The 17,571-nt window shown below is 34.9% G+C and overlaps 2 protein-coding genes across 5 annotated transcripts in view; both read right to left on the bottom strand.

The window, feature by feature from the left end:
- Window positions 1-15,544, bottom strand: part of LOC149776186 (calcitonin gene-related peptide type 1 receptor-like) — a 46,042-nt gene extending 30,498 nt beyond the window's left edge. Inside the window, exon 1 of the mRNA XM_089942498.1 lies at window positions 15,358-15,544. The gene's annotated coding sequence lies outside the window, so the exon portion shown is untranslated. The remainder of the gene's footprint in view (window positions 1-15,357) is intronic.
- A 1,665-nt stretch (window positions 15,545-17,209) lies between these two features.
- Window positions 17,210-17,571, bottom strand: part of LOC149776185 (uncharacterized) — a 54,291-nt gene continuing 53,929 nt past the window's right edge. For 3 of the 4 annotated variants that reach the window (XM_089942495.1, XM_089942493.1, XM_089942496.1), the window contains exon 11: window positions 17,210-17,500. In XM_089942495.1, coding sequence (XP_089798621.1) covers window positions 17,472-17,500 — 29 coding nt within the window. In that variant the 3' untranslated portion in view covers window positions 17,210-17,471. The remainder of the gene's footprint in view (window positions 17,501-17,571) is intronic. The other variant, XM_089942494.1, reaches the window with a different exon arrangement.

Here is a 17,571-nt window from a genome sequence, read left to right as displayed (position 1 = left end):
GCCCAGATCGGATAGAACATACAAATTCCCAAGGTCAATACTAAAGCCATGAACTCAAATCCAAGTAAACATGTTGATTACAAATGAGCATTACTTTAATGTAGAATCTACACTCAAGGGAAAAATTTAGCTATATCATATATTGTTTGTAAAGTACCGTTATAATCTACAGTCATGGACAAAATTTAAACACAATATAGATATGTATGCATGTATGTATGTATAGCATGTATGTATGTATGTATTCAGCGATCACTTTACTCAGTGGTGCGACAAACTGACTTACGCATGATGGCTTCACGTGTCACACTTTTGTCATAACAGATTTCATGATCCGTTTTACAGCCATGTGTTAAAAATCAAACGAATTAGATACTTGACCAATGTCCACATCTAACAGATGTCTGTAGCACACCAACTAAAGAATGTCTCTCAGGCTCTCTTCTTTTCTCACAATTACTGGTGTCCATTTTGCGCACAAACACGGGAAGACATAGGAAACAACAAACAGGACACTGGTTTATCAAAATCAAATTTCACCAGACACAATTAATAGAATCCCAGGAGAAATCATATACTCCAAAAATATGTATCTGAAACTATCACTCTACAGTTAAATGTAGTCTATTGATGGAGTAAGGTAAAGCATTTGTCCTCTTAACATATCAGCGTAATAATGAAAACATGAATTGCAACATAAACTCAAGATATACCAAATAAAAGAAACACTAATACAGAAACTACTTTCTGGCCTCAGAACTACCATTTCTGAGTCTATAGCAAAGCCAGAACGTGCTCTCTGCAGCATACTGATTTCAACCGTTGCATGCTTTAGTGTCTACGTGTGTTAAAAGTATTGCCTATTTTGACCGTTTGGAAGACGCAAAACCCTCAAGTGATTTCAGTATAAAATCATGTGATATGTGGCAACAGTCACGTGATGAAAGATAGAACATTCCGGGTCAAAAGCCATGTTTTGCCAATGGTTTGACGAGGCATTAAGATCTCGATGGTGGCGTTTTCCTATCCAACACTGAAGAATATTGAATGATTATTTAAGTCACATTTTATGGAACATAATATAAGAGTCAAATTCAGAACGGCTTTTTGTGAATACTGATACAACTTTCACTCAGCAAAATAATCCACTGAAAACTTCCTCGCCAAATAATAGAGGGTAATAAGTATAACTGAAATGTATCACTGCAGGGGACGATTCTTGTCTAAATCAAGTGTATGTCGATAAAATTTTACATTGCAAATCCATTTGTTTTGTTCTAAGTTAATTCCACTCCCGACTGTGAAGAATGTACTTGAAATATAATGGAAACCATCAATCCCTCGATAAGCCCTGATTTTTGCCCTGTCAGGCAATGAGTAAGCAAATTTAGAGTATATTCGTATAAAGTTCGTAAATTAATTGAAAACGTTATCTTAAACGTGCAGTAAGAAATTTGATAAAGAACTGGGGCCAAAGAAAATATGCGTATATAGTCTGTTTTCTTTCGAAACCCTCGCAAAATGGGTGTATGTATTCTCCTTCTCTTTTATTTTTTAAAAAAGAATACATATTGATATTTGTCCATTTGTTCAGTAAAATTAAAATCCAACATTTTCCAAAATGTTTGTAACGTTCTTAATTTATACCACTGCTTCCTTAAACGAATTTCTTTGTTTTCTACAAATATGTTCAATTTTGTCTTATATCACAAAAGAGTTGCGGAGGGATGGGTAGGGGGTCATTTCGTGTCTATGCTCAAGGGAAGACAAAGCACGTGTCGTTAATCTACCGATTATCTCTCGTTGATCATTAAATTTGTTCAAATTACAGATCGGTTACATGCACATTTTAAATTTAAAGACCTTATTTGTTAATGAGTTTGACAGGAGTACGCTATAGTTTAAAACAGATTGTTTGACTTTCGCTATCATGCTACATATTTTCACACAATGGTCGCACGTACTGAATCTGCATATTGAAATATTTTAGAATCTTCCATGTATTTCTTTGTGTAAGATTTTCACCGATATCCTCTAAAAAATATACCGTCTATACTAGGTTATAAGTCAAGTCTAGCTACAAATCATATAGACCCTGATCTGCCGTCACATAATGCGCTGACATGACAAATCAGGGTTTATGTTGTTTGTTCAATTGATTACTCCTAATGCCCAACATAGGCCCAGATCTGCCGACTGTAGATATACTTTTGTGCTGTCTGCAGTTGGGTTTGACTTGTAAGCTATGCAAACATATATTAGTCCTTAGGGTAATGACGCACTCCAGAAACATTCGTCCTTACATTGATAATGTACTCCGACAATTTCATTCCTTAGATTGATACGGTATTCAGCAAATTTTAGTCGTTATAGTGATGATGTACCTCGCATGTATGTATGTATGTATGTAGGTAAGTAGGTAGGTAGCTAGGTAGGTAGGTATGTAGGTAGGTATGTATGTAGGTATATATGTATGTATGTATGTATGTATGTATGTATGTATGTATGCATGTATGTAGATATGCATGTATGAACACAGATATATCAGAGATCTTGAAACTTTTTGTTTGTGTCTGATGACGTTTACAAGTTAAAAACAGTACCACGTAAATGAGGCGGTTCTAAAGTGGTTATATCACTAAAAGAAAGAACAATGAAAAGAGAAAGCAAGGCACGTTAAGAATCGTAATGTTAGCAACTGACACGTCCAAGTCGTTTAAAATTTAAATGACACCAGCGTTGTAGATAATTGGATTTTTGTATCTCGGATCTGTATAATATATGGAGTTAACTTCGGATGCAACGATACACTAGAGACTCCACCCCCATAAACCGTTATATAATAGTTCTATGATATGGGACGTAAAATATTACACACAACGCAATACCTGATATATCGTTTTATCCATTTTTACGTATAAAAAAACAACAAAGAAAGAAATACAGGCCAACAAAACGGTAGTTGAAATATAGACATTACAGAGAAGTAAGCAGACTGGCAGGGAAACAAACATACAGACAATGAAAAAGGTGGATATATACAATTCATGAACCACTGATACATATACATGCACACACAGACACATAGATAGACACACATACGGATGGACGGATGGTTGGATAGATAGATAGATAGATAGATAGATAGATAGATAGATAGATAGATAGATAGATAGATAGATAGATAGACAGATAGGCATGTTAGTTGTCTAAAGAGACATATAAGTACAGATAAACAGGAAGACAGACAATCGCAGGGATGGACATACAAGATATATTACATAGCTATATATATGAGTATTTACGTCCAGGAATGGGCACCATTAGGATCAAATAATTTGGTAGTCTTATAGTGTTGACTAGTATACAGAGGTTCGAACACCATTAGCACGGTTCCATGTGCTCCAACATATTTTGCCAGTGTGCATGGAATGTTCTCTACAAATGACACACCCAAAGCACACAGTGCAAAAATTGTAAACTAGATTCGACGCTATCGATACACGCAGGTCCCATTATCTAAGGCGTACACTCAAGAAAACATGTACAAACAAGACAACAATAAATATAAAATCACGCCAAAACGAAGAAAGTAGCATATATTTCACAAGGTGTGAAATTACCTTGTACAAGACAAATGTTACAAACGTGCATTCGAAATATGTAGGTGTCACGTCCGATTCCCACCAACTTTCATACAGCGCATGTCATGGAAATATATTATAAAGCACATAATTTTCAGAAAACAGGTGATAAATCATAATTGAATTGGTATGATGACGTCACAACCGTTATTTTTTGGCCAATCAGAGATCGTCTCGTTGACATGCGTTCTCGAGTAGTTCTCTAGAAATGCCGATTGGACTGCAATGGGTTACTTCAAATTAAAGTTGTCGAAAATTGCGGAGACGGTAGAAGTGTTTTCTTTCATATGTACGTCGGCGACATTTTCTCACGAAATGTAATTACATACTAACAGACGTATCTGCTGTTGTCCTTGCGCTGGCATGGTAATGTATCAACTAAGTTCCACAGCATTGAAAATACCGCTGAACTTGACCATACGAAAATTCACAAAACTGTGGCCTTTTTACGCTTTGAACTTCAAAGATTTGTAATAGTGCGTTGAAAATCAAAATTTCTCTACATTAAAATGGGCTGAGCTTACCGAAAGTGTCAGTGATAAGGCCAAAAACCGTTAAGAATCAGGGCATTTGGTGTGGAACTTCAAACTTTCGAGTAACAATTCTTCATTTAGTATGAAAATAGGTGTTTGAGATTTCCATTACTGATCTGGGTCACCACCTTCTATGCTCCATAACTTTACCCATTTTACACTCATGAGTGAATTGAATGTATCTATGTGGACGCTAGCGCAGCGCGCCACTTAGGTGAAAACGAATTATGTGATCTCCCAGTAAATAAATACATACTATCTTTTGTGTCAAGCCCTGTATAGATTGCGACGTTTTAATTTCATCCCAGTGTGCGCCTCACGCGAGAGAAAACACCGCGGATCCTCAGCGAGATCTAATTTTCCAACTATTTACGTTTTACTCCTGCAAATCAGATTCCTGTTTCTACATTTCTGCCAACGCCGTTTAAAACTCGTTTGTAGTAATGGTTTTATCTTCGAGAGCTAATGACTATAGCTTGGTAATTGCGCTACCGCAAAAAATTCTGATTAAACGAGTTCTCGTTGATGCCGTCGTAACGAAAGTAGTTTACGATCGCCGCTCGCTACACTGCATGAAATCAAAATAGCTCTAAGAATAAACTGGTGTGTGTATGGTGTATAATGGTTGTGGTAGTTGAAATTCCAGCAATACCTTGACTAACAGTGGTAGCGGAGTCTACGTCCGCTACACGTAAGCTTGTATGTTTGAGTATGACGGTGATTTCATCTCGGAACTGTTGATGACTGCATTGCGACAACAACTTTGGTTCACCACAGTTCTGTTATTAATAATGTTATTGCGTGGTACAAATGTTGTACAGGCTGAAACACGTACATGCATTTCTAACCAATTGTCTTTCTTCACTTTTAATGCTATGCCATCATAGAAAATATCTATCTGGCGAATATTTGAGCGAATATGCGCGCCTGGTAACATTGCTCTAAAGCAGATATTTTTCGGCAAGTCGAACAAAGTTCCTGTCGATGTTAGCATCCATTGTATGCCGTCAAATACCCCATCAGTAAATTTTACAACATAGTAATCGTGACGCTGTTCAGGTTCCATAACGCGTATATAATTATAAATCGTAAACACAAACGCCTAATGCGGTTTGGTGAGAGTAGGGCTGATAGCACCGGCACGGGTTTTATTGTTTCATACCAGCATTGGTAACATCAAAGAAGTCTTTGATAAAAACAATTTACACGCCTGAGTCTCTGATTCCATCGTTCTCAGTGATTTCCGCTGGCGTGTCGTGGCGGCCTCTTGCGGTTTCACAACAACTCGTCGTTATTCATGTTGGACGTTTGTTTAACTCGATTAAACCCGCATTGGTACCAAATCTTGTCAGATCAGCATCAGTGCCGTGTGACGTTCTGCCCTTGCGCGTCCGTACAAGTCAATATACGTTTTGCATATCACAGGTGTAGCTTCTAAGTGACAAAGCAGGTCGACAGTTACTGGTGCTGTTGGTGAACGCTCGAGTACGCGCATTACTTCAACTCTCGTCTTTGGGTGCACAGGGTTAAATAATCAATAACTTCATGTGATGGTACAACCCGGTAAGAGTCAAAATACAAACGATATTTGGATGTCTCCGGAGCAGAAACAGAATTGGGATATGATTTGCGAATCAATGAGTTCCAAGTCCTGTTGACGAACCAAAGTTGACAATGCCGGGTCCCAAGTGCAGCCAATCATCGCCTGAGAGAACCTAAGTTTTCCCATATAAAGACGCGTTGGAAGTGCTTGACTGATTTTATCATCGCGAGCAAATCAAAATTGGTCAATGGACGCACGTGAAGCTTCGTTCTTGTGGTCGTCTGCCATTACGTCTGCGTCCTGCAATCTGATCTGGCAAGCGTTCAATCGCAGATTTGATCAGAGTTATATAACGACAGCAGCATGTCTCTAAAACTTGTGTCATTTTATAACATCACATGGTCATTAGATTTATTTTTACAAACCTACACGATAACCCCCTTCCCTAAAGCTAGTTAAGTCAATTGTGAGAAAACTGTATGGGTCCCGCGTGATCCACACAGACATATTCCGAAATAACTAAAACTCCAAGACGTGAACTTACACGAAAACCTTAGTGACGATATTATGTACGATACGACGGAGGGTTTTTCATCAGCATCCACGCGTATAATTTCAGGTCGCCTTCTTGTAAAAGAAATTTTGATATGGAGTTGCACTGCTGCTGTGCGAAACAGTCTCACGGTCAGATTCGGATCATACGGCAGAAGTCCTAATAGCGCAACTAAGTCTTCTTGCGCCTCTTGATATCCTTATTCCACGTTTTTGCGCGAATCTTTTGAGCTGTTTCACAGGTTGCCTTGCAACTGGCTGTGGTTCATATTGGGGAAGTTGTTTCACAAAAGGTCGTGGTTCGTCCACGATTCCTAAAAACGCAAGTAAATCTGCTTCTGTTGGTACTCGTATTCTAGAGAGTCCCTGAAAATGATTGAGTTGGTTCACTTTAAGCATTTTTATAACAATACACGTTTGTCTAAGTCTGTAAAGAAGTTTTTATAAAATTATTTTACTTTATCAGGTCATGAAGCTTTTGTAAAATTATTTTTAATGTATCAGGTACGAAAACAACAATTGCGTTTGAGCGAAAAACAATTATTTTCTAATGCAATGGTTCGTTGAGTATTATTATTCTTTGATTGCAATGACTCCCTCCGAAATAGTCATGGAGATCGTATCCATGCACACATGGACACATGGTCACGGCTTGGTATGACAATTCTGTATCTCAAAGTAGTAGTTGGCACGTTCGCCAACAATAATTCGACTAATTTTCACAATAAATGATAACTAAGTTTAGCTAGGGATTTTAGTCCAAAACATCTTTGAGTTTTCTTTGTGAATCCGGCTCGTGAGAACACTATCGATTTTTTACATTGTTATTCCCTAATACCAGTTAACTGATACACCAGGCTTCCCAGGCTGATCCGTTGATAGGATTTGAACTTGCACCATTTCTGTCGTTAGTTTAACACGCTAATCGTTTAATCAACGCGGTTAACATTTGCGTGCCTTGGGTGTCTGTGGTGTTTTAGTAAGAGCGTATGTAGTGTATTGTATAAGAGTCCTGTGTTGAGGAAAGTGATGGCGGTGACGAGCAACTGCAACTCACTTGTTCCAAGGACGAACGAATATATGTGATAGTAGTATCAAGTAGAATTTGTATTTGTGTGTGTGTGTGTGTTTGCGTGTGCATGTGTGTGTGTGTGTGTGTGTGTGTGTGTGTGTGTGTGTGTGTGTGTATGAATGAGCAGGCGTGTGTCCTTTCGGAGATGAAGTGCAGGGGATAAGACCGTCATTTCCCACATGCATTGTGTTTCTAAGGCCTGTATTTCATTGGCTTTCAAACCGGTTAGGTGCGACATCTAAAGTGTCAGAACAATACTGAAATTACATACAGAGTAATGTAAAATTTTGTCAAGTCAAAGCTTTCTTTTGAGTTTATTTTGTCTTATTTGTCTCTGTTTGTAATTGTTTTCGATGCACACACACACACACACACACACACACACACACACACACACACACACACTGATACATGTACTCAATAAACCTAACGTGGGATGACGCACCACAAGGAGTACACGCACCTATTAGAATCTAACAACGTGGACATGCGGGAGATAGGTAATAAGGCATTAGTTACAAATCGACTGGGGTTAAACAAAAATGAGGTGCAACTTCAGACACATGCAGCGACAGTTAATGTAAAATGTGACAGCATAATCCAAAAGATTGGAAAGTTACCTTCTTCCTTAGACCATATATTTACGCTTTCTTTCCACTGATCTGCCGCAACTGTGTTGTCACTAGATAATAATAATACATGACCGGACGAAAAGTTCCGTTGAGAAGAAGGAAATATCAACATAGTAGACAGAAAAGTCTTATTTCGGAAGTGCATGAAGCTAGGTACACGCTGCTTGATATATGTTTTGTACGAAGGAAAGCTACAGCATACGTTTTAATGACACCTGCAAAATTGTTCGTACCAAAGAAAGTTAGAGCACGTGTGTTAATGTCCGTGAAATGTACAAACGACAGTTAAAGCACGCGTTTTAATGTCTATACAATGTAAAAAAGAAAGTTAGGCACTTATTTTAATATCTGGACAATTACATGCAAATGCAGTCACTGAAATTTTTTGTTTGCAAATATGATGTGATATTCTTTCAAAGCGAAGATGGTAGAGTGAAATGTTTAACCGTTGCTCGAAATAGAAATTCGTTAAAATAATTAATTACTTGGTATTTGTACGTATGTATAAAATTAACTCTTATGCTGATTTGTACATATGCATAAATTAAATATTGGGCTGATTTGTACATATGCATAAATTAAATATTTGTCTGATTTGTACGTATGCATAAATTAAATATTTGTCTGATTTGTACGTATGCATAAATTAAATATTGGTCTGATTTGTACATATGCATAAATTAAATATTGGTCTGATTTGTACATATGTATCTGCGTATGTATGATTTTCATATCATACTTATTTTTCAATGTCCATTGTGGTAGTCTTTGAATTTTTGTTCCTAAAATTATATTCCACTCGCTGATGAAATGTATATCTATACAAAAAAATAACAAAACAACAACAACACCACCGACTCTTTGTTTATGGGTATTTTTTCAACATAGAAAATTGTACGATTTCCTTCTGCGCATATCAAATGTAGCTGATAAAGAAAAAATATAGTTGTATCTTTGCATAGATAAATAATGCTTCCAGAATATATGACTTAAGAAGACTGCAGCAGCTAGTCAGTCTTTTACATGCATAATTTACACAAAATAAATTTTTGTGGGCTAATTATCTTTCAAAATGTTTTGGGGCATTAAAATTCCATGAACCACTGATTAAATATTATTCTCAATGTATCTATATATATTTGTCCGTACATTTGAGAAAAACGTCTGGATTGTTATTGAGTGGTGTGAAAGGGAAAATATTTTGTATTGTCTTAATCTTTAAATAATTAATACTGTATTAAAGTCTGGGTTTATAAAGGAAAACCTAGTATTGTTCTCACTTAGCATATTCAAGTCTGGATTGCTAAAGAAAGACATATGACTGTTATGACAATAATGTATTTAAAGCCTGGCTTGTTAAAGAAACCCATATTATTGTTATCCCAATTGTGTATTAAAGTCTGGATTGTTAAAGAAAGACATATGACTGTTATGACAATAATGTATTTAAAGCCTGGCTTGTTAAAGAAACCCATATTATTGTTATCCCAATTGTGTATTAAAGTCTGGAATGTTAAAGAAAGACATATGACTGTTATGACAATAATGTATTTAAAGTCTGGCTTGTTAAAGAAACCCATATTATTGTTATCCCAATTGTGTATTAAAGTCTGGATTGTTAAAGAAAGACATATGACTGTTATGACAATAATGTATTTAAAGCCTGGCTTGTTAAAGAAACCCATATTATTGTTATCCCAATTGTGTATTAAAGTCTGGATTGTTAAAGAAAGACATATGATTGTTATGACAATAATTTATTTAAAGTCTTTCTTGTTAAAGAAACCCATATTATTGTTATCCCAATTGTGTATTAAAGTCTGGAATGTTAAAGAAAGACATATGACTGTTATGACAATAATGTATTTAAAGCCTGGCTTGTTAAAGAAACCCATATTATTGTTATCCCAATTGTGTATTAAAGTCTGGATTGTTAAAGAAAGACATATGATTGCTATGACAATAATGTATTTAAAGTCTGGCTTGTTAAAGAAACCCATATTATTGTTATCCCAATTGTGTATTAAAGTCTGGATTGTTAAAGAAAGACATATGACTGTTATGACAATAATGTATTTAAAGCCTGGCTTGTTAAAGAAACCCATATTATTGTTATCCCAATTGTGTATTAAAGTCTGGATTGTTAAAGAAAGACATATGATTGTTATGACAATAATTTATTTAAAGTCTTTCTTGTTAAAGAAACCCATATTATTGTTATCCCAATTGTGTATTAAAGTCTGGATTGTTAAAGAAAGACATATGACTGTTATGACAATAATGTATTTAAAGCCTGGCTTGTTAAAGAAACCCATATTATTGTTATCCCAATTGTGTATTAAAGTCTGGATTGTTAAAGAAAGACATATGATTGTTATGACAATAATTTATTTAAAGTCTTTCTTGTTAAAGAAACCCATATTATTGTTATCCCAATTGTGTATTAAAGTCTGGATTGTTAAAGAAAGACATATGATTGTTATGACAATAATTTATTTAAAGTCTTTCTTGTTAAAGAAACCCATATTATTGTTATCCCAATTGTGTATTAAAGTCTGGATTGCTAAAAAAAGATATATGATTGTTCTGGCATTAGTAAAGAAAGATATATGATTGCTATGGCAATAGTACATTAATGTCTGGATTGCTAATAACAGCCTCATGGTTGTCATCGCAATAGTTTATTAAAGTCTGGATTGCTAATAACAGCCTCATGGTTGTCATCGCAATAGTTTATTAAAGTCTGGATTGCTAAAGAATGTCCCATGATTGTTATCAAAATAGTGGATGAAGACATCAGGGAAAAAGCCTAAATAACTAAAAACCTTTCCGTCATTACATTCATTTTCCTAGTAAACCGATGGCAGAATTATTAAAATCTGGATTTGAATTAATCAGAATGTTATTAATGCGTCAAATATATTGTATACGTACGAAAAATCCTTAGATGTATTTTCAATTAAAATGAAAATTTAGAACATTTCCGGAAAAATTTCATTTTGCTTGAATACTGTGTCAGGGTAATGGGATAAGTTTGCTCTTCCTTATGCTATCGAAACTTAGTTGTTCCAGTCTATATCATTCACTCGCTCCATGTTGACATTTATGTTTAAAAAGATTTTTTGTTGAATAACTATTAATGTGTATATTTTAAAGGGGTGAAATTCAACTTGTACGTTGCATTTTACTCCTTGGCTAGCCTCAGTACCAAATTATTCATCAAATAACTTTCTTTAGTAATCATATGCAATATTATATCAACATATTTTACAGTGAGTCGTTCCTCGTCTATTTTATAAAGACTAAATAATAATATGAGATACGCAATTTAAAGACGAACTGTTTTCGAAACCTTGTTCAATCTCTACATCTGAGAAACATTATATTGCTGAAAGTACTATCATCTGTAGGATTTTATAAAATTTCAATCCGAGGAAAATGTCCATCCAAAATAATCGTAACAATTATCATGACACAGTAGAATACAATTTATAAATTAAATTACATTTTCTTGTTATCTTATATAATTCGTTTGAATAGTTGAAGATGACATCAGATAACATGAAAATATCCGGTATATTTTCAGATTCCTGCACAATTGTAACATAATTCTACTATTACTGATATGTGGCTTGCAAGCAGCATTGCATTTAGCACATCTCCACACATTTCATTCTGGCATAGGATCAACGATTTTCCACTTGCTGCAATGTTGTGAGTATCAAATCTCAAGAAATTTTAAAATTTGATTCTCTACTATAAAGATTACGTTTTCCTCATTATTTTAAAAATTTCGCTTTTGTGAGTCTAACCACCTTAACAATTTTTGAATATTTATAAATGATAATCATTTTCAGATTATTGTTCGGGTAAAAGATTTTCCGAAAATAGTAAATATTTGTACTAGTAATAATTTGTGTCAAAATATAAAATATTTGCCTGAAGTATTTGTAAATAGGTTCATTTTATTGATATTTAGATTGTCACATAACAACCTAACCTACATAACAGACTGTTTCAAAGGAAAGGCTTGTAGAGATATGTAACCACAAATAATGTAACCCTTCAATAAACACATCAGAAAAAATTTAATTTGTTTTTACTTCGAACATTTTATTTTGTTAGTAAAACAATGTAAATTTATTGAAACATACCACCTGTTATATTAACCTACGTAACGAAATGTTTCAAATTGCACCAAACTACACATTACATGACCAACTTATCCACGAGTCAGTACAGAAACAAAACGATTTTCCAAATTTGTATCACTGCGTAGGGAAGTATTTGGTATGTTAGCCCGACGGAACTGCTTCGTGAAAGGCCAAGTGGAAGGGCTATGCGCTGGTTTGAGGGCAAGCGTAAAAATGTGTGCAGATGCTGATGTCAAGCAAAGGAAGAAGTCAGTTTATAATGCTGATGATTTATTTGCATCGAGACTGTGCGCCGTAGAACCAAGAAGTAAAGTTAAATACTTTATGTATAAACACAGTGACTAAGATGATGCATAAAAGGTAATATCTGAACGCCCTCCAGTTTGTGCCGTTCCGGGAACAACATTATTATGTAACTCTACGATCGTATTTTGAGTTATTATAGCTCCGACAGCCTAACTGGTGTATCACCATCACAACGTGAGTACCGTGTGCATAATCTAGAGAAACGGATTACCTAGAACATCCAAAGAAATATGCTGAACAAAATCAGGTTAATGCACGAGAAATTAAACAATAGGCAAAGGAGCCACCGTTGAAAGGCAAAGTTTGACATACCCACAACGAATGAACTTTGTAATGTGAAGGAAAATGAATAGGTAGCTGGAATTTATAAGAAGAAATGATGTGTTGCAAATGTTGTAGAAATCGATGAGAAAGATAGGGAATTGTTTTAACTAAGTCGGGTAAGCTGGATGATACCTTCAAATGGCCAGCTCAAAAACACGAAATATGGATTTCGCAAGAGAACATAATTCAGTTTGATTGAAACATCCTTACCAGTGGGAAAACGTGGAAAAACTTTGAAGAAAATTTAAAAAGAGATGGAACTCAAACAAGACAAATGTAGGATGTTTGAAAAAGAAAGGGAAAATATTTGGACACTGTTGTATAGTGCACAGTTTGCATGGCAACTTTCAATAATAGAAGACTTATAAACGAATCAAATCACAAAATGTTAACTTTCGTAGTTTTATATGTTATGTTGGTATACATGAAATAATGTTCGAAGTTTAAGCTGTTTTTCTGTTTTATTCTTCTTCTGATTGAAATGAACCATACTCTGTTGTTTGCTTGATTAGTTCAAATATGTTCTTACTTCCTGTATAACACCCGTAACAAAAATGTGGCATAATTTGCCTGTCTTTCCTGAAAAGTCATTGGTCAATTGTGTGTCAGAGCACATATTTTATATATAAAAGAATGGAGTAAAGAGCTAGACAATTTATTCAGTTTGTATACGTCAAGCTGTCTGATTTTCTGTATATTGAGGTAACATGTTTTCAGAAAATTTATCCTTAGAAAGAAATGCGTCATGGCCAAGAATGAGTTGTTTTGTATAACATCATGTCCTAAGGTATGGAATGACTCGAATGTTTCCTTCATAAGGTATTCGTTTTAAAAAAAAAATAAGAATACACCGCTTGCCGATTGCTTCTCTTTAATGGTGATCTATTTCTGTAAAGCTAACCTCTGATACGCACAAGATTTATACATAAAATAAAAATTATCACAATTTCGTATGTCCTAGTATCTAGTGTGTAATATTATATTTTCAACTCCTGGAAATATTGCACTTTGAAATAAAAATATATCGAAAAAGCTTTTATTAAGTTCATACTTGTAAAATCTGTAAATAATAATTGTTACGATTATTTTGGAATAGCTGGGAAGTTTTGACGAATTTCTCACGTCATCACCATCATTTCTCATTAGGCTGATACATTACACTTCTTAGTATAATATTCATCTACACGAAGAGCATCAATGATGATGATATGAAAGCGCGCGATATTAAGGCTGAACATAATCCATATCCTGTTGAATTCACAAATTTGTTTTTTAACCGACATGCATATGAACCTAATTACTTTGTCATACACACACAAACACACACACACACACACACACACACACACACACACACATATATATATATATATATATATATATATATATATATATATATATATATATATATATATACAACAAAATAATGACTTTCTTTATCGCTTTACTTAAATATTTTAAATTCGGAATCAACTGTTTTCTTCTTTTTCTCCAACAGCTTCGTTCAAGATAGTTCACTCTAAATATTATTCTGTATATTTTCATGTTTGTCTCTGAAAAGAAGAACCCTTAGCGTAAATAACACTATATTAACGGCAAAAGTTTCTCGCATTATCTTTCTTTGATAAAGGTGTTAACAGTCAGTGACTGGAAGGTTAGAAACACATTTGGAGATAGTAATATGTAATAATGATATATATTCATTCATCTAATCAAACATATTTGGGAAAATTAATTCGACAAACGAGCCTGGAACAATGCTCTTTAAACCTGTTGTAAAGCGATTCAAACATTTCTGCCATGTTTGTGATGCCAAAACCGTGACATTTACGAAACTCATAAATCTATCGAAATACGATGAAAATGTCGGCGTTAGTTAGAAAGGTGGAAGAAGTAGAATGCGGAGGAAGAGAAGAAGAAAAAGAAGAAGAAGAAGAAAAAGAAGAAAAAGAAGAAAGAAGAAGAAGAAGAAGAAGAAGAAGAAGAAGAAATGATGATGATGATGATGATGCTGATAAGGTAGGTTGATGAAAACGAAAGAATTGTATTTCGGACCTAAGTTGAGTTTAAAATCGGTTTGAGGTTCTTTCATTTGAGTGATTTTTAACAATAATCTTTATACGGGCGATAAGGTGCAAGAACCCCAGAACGAATGTTAGAATATAATGCGTAATGTACTTCTGAAGTCAGTTCATGCTGGCAACATCGATCATGAACAGACAATATAGTACTTGTCCTTTTCTTCCATAGCCTATACAAAGGGTCATATTCACCTTTGATCAGTAGCAATCAGTTTCATTCTATATAAATATATTTCTTGATGATGACACAAAATGACCAGTGGTCAATGGCGCACAGTAAATACTTTGCCCCTCGTGATATCATCTTATGGCTGTATTTTATGGCAAAATTGATGTCAAAATCTTTAATTATATAATCATGAATATTTTTTCTTCATTAAGACATGAATTAGCAATATATAATTACATTCTTATTATTTTCTTTTAAATTTAGTCTTACAAAAGATTTAAGATTCTTTTCTTTCGATTAAAGAGCAAGACAATGAACATGAGAGATTAAATCAAGTATTTACTTACTGAAGAACTATCCCGAATTCTTGTTTGCCTCACTGGCCTCTCTTTGATGGGTAGGCGCGTGGCAAACTAAGACCTCAACCAACTTTACAAACACATTCTCAAGGAATGAGATCTACCTGTCTAATGTCATACCTGTAAATACTACAGGTAAATGAAACTTATCAGCCCTGTGTAATACTTTAGCTGTCCTGAATCGAGGGTCTGGTCTATGATTCGATTCGATGCAAAACGTCAATATGATTTCTTTCGCTAGGACATGCAAATACCGCTGTGTCCATGTCTTATCGTTGATACAGGCATTCAGTTCCCAAAGCAAACATAATTTATCAAAATTTTGTAAAGGAAATAGAGCTCCCTTTCAATATTTTTAGCAAGTAAATGAGCCCCTTTAGCTTTTATGTCTATTTATAGAAGTCGTTTCTGAACGGATACCGATAAGATACGGTTGTATAAAATATCTTAAGCATACAAGATTGACATATTGAAATTTGTAAACCTTTTAAGACTTTAAAATAGAACCATTTTGAATAAACCAATTAGAAAAACTGAAACAGGTCAATATTGCTTGACATTTATCCAAGGCAAGGCGTTTCCATGCGTTGTATTCTAAATCAATACAATCGTATTTCGATTTGGGAAGATACTTGTGGTTTACAATTAAGCCATTGGCTAAGCTGATATTTCAACGCTATTTTCGACCTTTGGGCGCCAGTCCTGCTTAACATGTACAAAAAAACGGACACCCAAACTAAATGAACGTAAACTCAGACTCAACATTTAGGCTATTTTGAAGCCTAGCAATGTTTTATTATTTCGCTCTCTGATACGTGTACTTTCTTTTTGTCTTTTCCTCCACCCCTATTCGGACTGCATGAATTGATATGTGTCTGCCTCACTGTTGATCTGTCGCTTCTATTCACTCGTTACGAGCATTTGTGTATATATTGTGATTGGTCGTGTCCCAATGACTGTTTTTCCGTCCGTCAGTCTGTCGATTCTCTTCGTAACCGTAACACCATCGAGAGAGAGAGAGAGAGAGAGAGAGAGAGAGAGAGAGAGAGAGAGAGATATGAAGGTGAACATATCTGATAAAACAAAGGTTTTGATCTTAAATGAAGCTAGGTAGTGGTCATCTATCATAGCTAGGTAGGGGTCAGCTATCATAGCTAGGTAGGGGTCAGCTATCATATTTTAATAAGTACATGTAATAGTGACTTTATTTGAGTCAGTGTATTCGAGTCGTCATAATGTTGTATCGTTAAATCATGGATTGGTTAGGCAACGATGCATTTCATTCGTTGTTATGTCTCAAACGTACCTGAATTGTGATTACAAAAGATAGCTTATATGCTGAATATCACAGTGCTGAAACAATGGCTTTGCGTCTTTGCGATCAGGGGAGGATCCGCTTTTCCATAATGCAAGTGATCGCTAATCAAAGGTCAGTTAGTTTAAGTCCATAGAGTCGTAACAGTATATAATGGAATCATTATTGTATTAGAACCTGTCCGACAAGCCAGGTGAGAAGTTTTCAACTTAAATGTTATGACATAACGTTCGCACCTAACTGGCGATAAGAGTGGCCAGCAGGGCATTGCTTGCTGTAATGTATCAACGTTTGACTGTCAAATTAGCAGAGTTGGCGTTTAATAAATTGTTCTTTTGAGATTATACCGAAAAGGAAAATCACCATTTCATACTTGATAACCTGGATATGATTTAAAACGTTTATAAAAACTTATGTTGAGTGAGTTAAATCTAGCAAGAATGAGAAATACAGTTGATATTATCCCAGCGATAAGAAAGAACGAAAGGGCGAGTCTCAGTGCAATGAAAGAGAAAACCAGTCATGTGACGTCATCATTTTAGTTTCCAAAATTAATTTGCATATTATGATTTAAACAAAAACAATCAGCACAGTACACAGACAAAGAAATATGACTGCTGTCACACATAGTTGATATCATGTTGAATTGTCTCTTGTTTTCGCCCACGAATAAATATAACTATTCTGACAGCTAGTTGGTTATATATTTCTCAAGCAGGTGCCCTTTGGTCCAGGTAGCGTGACACTCGAAGGTAATTACAGAGATCCTATATTGAGAAACATGTCTTTAGACAGCAATCTTGAATCTACGTGTATCTGAAATGAATAAGTATACAAAACACACGAGGAATGAGTGTGTTATGTTCCTCTTTTTCCTTTGCCACTTA

Source organism: Sinohyriopsis cumingii, chromosome 18, assembly GCF_028554795.1.
Source record: "Sinohyriopsis cumingii isolate HCF-2022 chromosome 18, ASM2855479v2, whole genome shotgun sequence".
NCBI lineage: Eukaryota > Metazoa > Mollusca > Bivalvia > Unionida > Unionidae > Sinohyriopsis > Sinohyriopsis cumingii.
This window is presented reverse-complemented; position numbering and strand designations above follow the sequence as displayed.